At 54.2% G+C, this 5,845-nt stretch overlaps 1 protein-coding gene across 1 annotated transcript; it reads left to right on the top strand.

Moving 5' to 3' along the window:
- Positions 1-50: 50 nt before the first annotated feature.
- LBRM_21_1700 (putative RNA helicase) lies at positions 51-1,292 on the top strand (the record flags this gene model as incomplete). The annotated part of the gene is made up of 1 exon (XM_001564822.1): positions 51-1,292. The coding sequence occupies one exon, from the start codon at positions 51-53 to the stop codon at positions 1,290-1,292; it is 1,242 nt and encodes a 413-aa protein (XP_001564872.1).
- Between the last annotated feature and the right edge of the window lie 4,553 nt (positions 1,293-5,845).

Raw genomic sequence — 5,845 nt, 5'->3', positions numbered from 1 at the left:
CGGATTTCGACGGCGATGATGTCCGGACCACCGTCGTGGCGGCGCAGCCGATGGGCGTTGGAATGGGCACCCACAGCGCCGTCGCCCTCGGTGGCTTTCAGGACTTTTGTCTGAAGAGCGAGCTCGCGAACGCCATCCGTGAGAACGGCTTCGAGCACCCGTCGGAGGTGCAACACCAGGCACTGCCCAAGGCGATGCTCGGCGCTGACATTCTCGCCCAGGCCAAGTCGGGTATGGGCAAGACGGCTGTGTTCGTCTTTGCGCTGCTGGAGCAGGTGGAGAAGGCGCCGCAGGGACAGAAGCCGTATTGCCAGGCCGTCGTACTGGTGCACGCCCGCGAGCTGGCCTACCAGATCGAGCAGGAGTTCAAGCGCTTCAGCAAGTACCTCTCGTATGCTACCACCGGCGTCTTTTTCGGCGGCATCCCGGAGGACGAGAACGTGAAGCAGCTGAAGAAGGAGGTGCCGGCGATCATCGTCGGTACGCCGGGCCGCATGAAGGCACTCATCCAGGCCAAGGCCTTTGACACGACACGCGTGAAGTGGTTTGTCGTTGACGAGTTTGACCGCTGCCTAGAAGACGTGAAGATGCGCCGTGACGTGCAGGAGATCTTCATGAAGCTGCCCAAGGAGAAACAAGTGATGATGTTCTCTGCCACGATGACGGATGAGCTGCGTGATGTGGCGAAGAAGTTCATGAAGGACGCAACAGAGATCTACGTGGATCAGCGTGCAAAGCTGACCCTACACGGCCTGGCACAGTTCTACATGAACGTCACGGAGGTGGAGAAGACGCGCCGGCTGGCGGAGATCCTTGATGCCGTGGAGTTCAACCAGGCAATCATCTTCACATCCTCTGTGGAGCGCTGCGAGGCGCTGAGCCGCCAGCTGCAGCAGATGAAATTCCCCTCTCAGGCCGTGCACTCCCGCATGAGCCAGGAGGAACGCCTACGCGTGTACGAGAACTGCAAAGCGAACAACACCCGCATCATGGTGGCCACCGACCTCTTCGGCCGCGGCGTCGACTTTGACCGCATCAACCTCGTTGTGCAGTACGACATGGCCTCCGAGGCCGACAGCTACCTTCACCGCGTCGGCCGCGCTGGTCGCTTTGGTACGAAGGGGCTGACAATCGCCTTCATCACGACAGACGAAAAGGAGATCAAGCGCGAGAACCGCACCTACACGGATGGCAACATCATGAAGGAGGTCCAGGAGCGCTTTGAGATGAAGGTCGAGGAACTGATGGACATCAAAGCCCAGTTGAATGAGAGCCAGTACATGAATAAGTAAGCCAAATGACAACAAGGCAAGTCCGCCGATGGATAAGGCGGCGTGGGATGAAGCGTCTGTGATTATGCCTCTCGTAGTTGTGCGTATTGTGTGTGCATGTGTGTGTGTGACTTTGCATAAACGAGTACATCTCTCGGTTTGTCATAGAACCTTTTTCGATTTTTGTCTCCTTTACCCGCGCCTTCAGGGGAAACTCCATGTCTCTGTCTTGATTTCTTTGCCCTGCGTTGGGTGCTTCTTTTCTGCCCTCAGCAGTTGTGTGCCGTGTCGTGTCGTGCGCGGGCCGATGTTTTGTTCTCTTTTCTTCAAGTGCCTGCGGGTCGCGAGAGGGCTGATTGGACAGCAGCGTTGGAAGGGGAGGACGTGCAAGCGTGTAAGTGTGTCCTTCTCTGCTCCTCTCGCGCATGCGTACTGCCCCCTTTCCTTTCCCTCCGGCCCCTCCCCTCTCTCTCTCCCCCTCTACCTTCCTCGCCTCGCTTGTGGAAAAGAAGTGCAGGATGTGGTGTTGGCGCCCTCTGCCTCTTTAATATCCGTCTTACGTTGTGTGTGCGTGTGTGTAATCTTAAACCAACAGAAAGGAACTCCCCCACCCCCATCTCCCTCGTCCTCTCATGACTTGGGGGGGGGGGGGGGGGAAACGCGGGGTTGTGTTAAGCGGGGAGAATGGAGAGGAGTAGTTGAGGAAACGAGGAGAGTCGCGGGGCAAGGCGGAGTTCCGTGGCACGAAAAGCGGGAAAAAGTCAGTGAGGTGGGAGTGGAAAGATTGGGCAGGGACTATGGCCTCTGCCATGAGTGCGGGTGTCTATCTCGCTCTACATACACGTGTTGTGTAGACATTGCGAGGCGAAAGCGCATAAGGGGAGCTGGGGAAAAAAAAGAGGTGCGATGGCATCAAGCAAAGTGCTTCGGCTCCCCCCCCCCTCCACACACACACACGCTTTGGAACTGTTGAAGTAGGGGAAAAGGCCGACTAGAGTGGGTGATGCGGACGGCAGGGGCTATAGGAAGCCGACAAGAGGGCAAAAAAGAGAGTGTCGTGGAGCTCGATACACACTCATGAACGCAGACGATTTCAGACACATCGACTTGCCCAACCTTCGAGATCATCTCAGTTGAGGTGTGCACTGGGTGGGGAGGGGTGATGACGGAAAGTGGGGTGGATGTAGAGTGAAACGACACGAGAAAGGGAACCCTTGACTCTGTTCTTCGTCTCGTTCACCCCTGGGGTTGTTCACTCCACCACACATCAACGATGTCAGCGTGAGTGATTGGCACTGCCCTTTTGCCGAGAAAGGAGGGGACAAGGCTAGCAGAGTCGGGGGCAGCGGGTGAAATGCGGTCTAGTCTAGCGGGTTGTTTACCTCCCCTCCCCCTCTTCCTTTTCTTATCATGCCCGTCTTCCTCTTTGCTCTCTGCGGCTTCTCCCTCTCTAAGCCTCTCCCTCCTCTATCGCCACTCTCCCCTCTCCTTTCACCCCTCAGCCCTCCCCAGCAGCACGCGTTTATTTGCCCTGTTGTTTGGACATTCCCTCCGTCTGTCCTTCATTTTCTCCTCACTCTTCCGCCCCCCCCCCCTCTTCCCCTCTCTTATCCTCTCGCTTTTCTGAGTAGTATACGGCCTTCAACAATGCACCACTAGTGGAAAGGGGAGAGATACGAAAGGAGAAGAATGCGCCCCCGCACTCGATTGGCGACAGCAAGGTGGCACGTCCTATGCATCGCCCTCGAGGGGCGACATCGTCGCTTCCCTCTTCGCCTCAGCATCTCTCTCCCTCATTAGTGTACTGCTCGCTCCGCAGCAGCAGTTTGTGTTAGCACGCGGCGTGTACGAGCCCATCTCTGTGTGACTGTGCATGAGTGTGTCGGTAGCCCCTTTGCCATCGCTATGCAGCGTCTCCTCGAAATGCACTTCCGTTCACGCCTGGATGCGCGTGTGTGTGTTGCCAACGGTGTGCGGGCGCTCCACTTCCGTGGGCCCACACATCTGCCTCGAGGGCAAGGCCGCGCATCGCTGTGACCTAGGTGAGTCGCTCCGAAGTTTGCGGGTACGCGTGTGTGTGTGGGTGGGTGTGTTCTGCGTGTGTCCGCGTAGGCTTGATGCGGCTATCATGTGCTTCGCTTTCTACATGGCTGCGCCATTCCAGCGCCACTGGCATCGAAGCAGGGGGGAGGGAGAAGAGTGTCGCAGAGGGACCACCGATGGGCGGAGGGAGGGCAGATCGTGGCGGTTTATAATGCACTCCTCCCTCTTCCCTTGTCCTTTCCTTCCTGTTCCTCCTCTGTAGCTCTACGCGCCTTTCTCTCTCGCTATTGCGGTGCTCCTGAGCGCTTTGGGAGCCTTCCGGCCGTTCTCTCGCTTCTCACTACGCCCCTTCGTCGCCTCGAAGTGCTCTGCACGCACGCACGCACCCCCCCCCCCCACACACACACAGACAAATCACGCGTGCGCGGAGGGGTGACTCGCCATCCTTGTACGGACTCCACCAATTCTCTGTGTGTGTACGGGTTTCTGCAGACTGCTGGACAGCAGCGAGGTAAAGACCCCAGTAGGATGGAGGGGTCGGGGCAACTTTACTGCTTTCCTCTCCCACTCTTCTCGGCTTAGGGAGACAGCGCACCGGACTGCCACACCGAACTTTCGGCCTCGCTGGCTGTTGCCGGTGTTACTGCGACACCAGCTGCCCACTAGCCAGTGATGGAAATGATGAACGTTAATGAGGAAAAGGCGAAGACACAAGAACGAGAATTTCGTAGCTCGGCAGGCATATGCCCACCGCCCCCGCCACTTCCCTCACACACACACACAATTTCCCTGCCAGGAACACGGCTTTCGAACTGGAGCTTGCGGGCCCCTTCAGTCCTCCCCCTCCCCTCCCCCTGTCGGCTCCCTCCTCGCCCACTCGCCTGCACCTCTCTCTCTGCCGCAGTCTGCTCTGCATCGTCGCAGGCGTGGAAAAGAGTGTCTGTGTCCCTCCTTGCGACCATTTCTTGGGTGCCGCACACACCCTCCTCTGGCCCCCACCTCGCGCTTTCGCATCGCCACCTAGGCGCATGCTTTCTCCTCCTCCCTCCCAGTCACTGCTGCTTCTCATCGATGCCCAACCTCTCTCTCTCTCTCCCCCCATCCGCTTATCGAGCTTCCATTCTTCGCACCTCTATTTAAAATGCCCCGCTGATGTTTACACTCGCATGCGCGTCACGTCCAGTCCGAAAGGAAACCACTTCACAGCCACACATACACTGACACACGCAGAGATACACTCCCTCATCAGCATATCCGCCCGTATAGCTCATTCTTGTTCTGCACGACAACAGTGCAGTGAGGACATCCTACCAGATTCATTTCTCGCTGTGACTCACTGCAAGCGTGGGTGCATACCTGCTCCTTGACGCATCGCCTCTCTGCGTGCTCGTGCGTGTCCTTGGCACCTTTTCTCATCTCCTCTCCCCCCCCCCCTCCCTACTGAGCACAGCGGAAGGACCACTACGCGTAATCGGCTACACCGCTTTCCCTTTTTGCCGCCGCTGCTGCTCTCAACGCGTGCTTATCTCGCTGTTTGGTGGAGGGAGTGTGGCTTTTTCCCACGGCGCGCGTACATCAGGCGTTTTTCTACTTCCCTTTTCTTCGTCTGCTTCTTTGTTTGCTTTCTGTTGTGCGTAGTCGTGGCTGCCGTGTATCTCGCTCCTTTCTCCTTTCCTCGGCCCCCCTCCCCTCCCAACCCAACAAAACAGAAAAGAAAAAAAAAAAAAAAAAAAAAAATACATCACATAACAGCAGAACACAAAAAAAAAAAAAAGCACAATATTATTTTCTCTAGAAAAATAATACAAAAAAAAAAAGAAACTGAGCTCCACAGGAATAGAGTAGGGGAGAAGAGGAGAGAAAGAAAAGAAAAGAAAAGAAGGGAGGGGAGGAGAAGGGAACCGGAAGAAGAAAAGAGAGGGAGGAGAAAAGAAAAGAAAAAAAAGAGGGGAAAGAAAGGGAAAGCAATTAAGAAAAGGAAAAAAAGAGAAAAAAGATAGGACGGGAGAGAAAGTAGGAGAAAGAGGAAAGAAAAGAATGAGAAAGAATGAGAGAGGGAAAGAAGGAAAAGGAAAAGGAAAGAAGGAAAGGAAAAAAGGAAGGAAGAAGAAAAAAGGAAAGAAAATAAAGAAAAAGAAAAATGAAGAGAAAAAGAGAGAGAAAAAAAAAAAAAAAAAAAAAAATAAGAAAGAAGGAAGAGAGGAAGGGAGGGGAAGAGAAAGAAAAAAAGAAAAAAGGAGAGAGTAAGAAAGAAAAAAAGGAAATAAAAAAAAGAAGAAGGAAAAAAAGAAAAAAAAGAAAAAAAGGAGAAAATAAGAAAAGGGAAGGGAGGAGAGGGAGAGAGTGAGAGAAGAAAGAAAATTGGGTGGAAGAAAGTAGAGAAGGGAGAAAAGAGAGAGAGAAGGGAAAGAAAAAAAAGAGAAAGAAGAGAAAGAGGGGAGGAGGAGAAAAAACCAAAAGGGGAAGAGAGGTAGGAGGAAGAAAAGAATCAGAAAAAAAAAGAGAGAAAGAAGAGAAGAAGAGAAAGGAAA

Source organism: Leishmania braziliensis, chromosome 21 (assembly GCF_000002845.2).
Source record: "Leishmania braziliensis MHOM/BR/75/M2904 complete genome, chromosome 21".
NCBI classification, from domain to species: domain Eukaryota; phylum Euglenozoa; class Kinetoplastea; order Trypanosomatida; family Trypanosomatidae; genus Leishmania; species Leishmania braziliensis.
The sequence above is the reverse complement of the archived record's forward strand: the minus strand, read 5'-3'. Positions and strand labels throughout refer to the sequence as shown.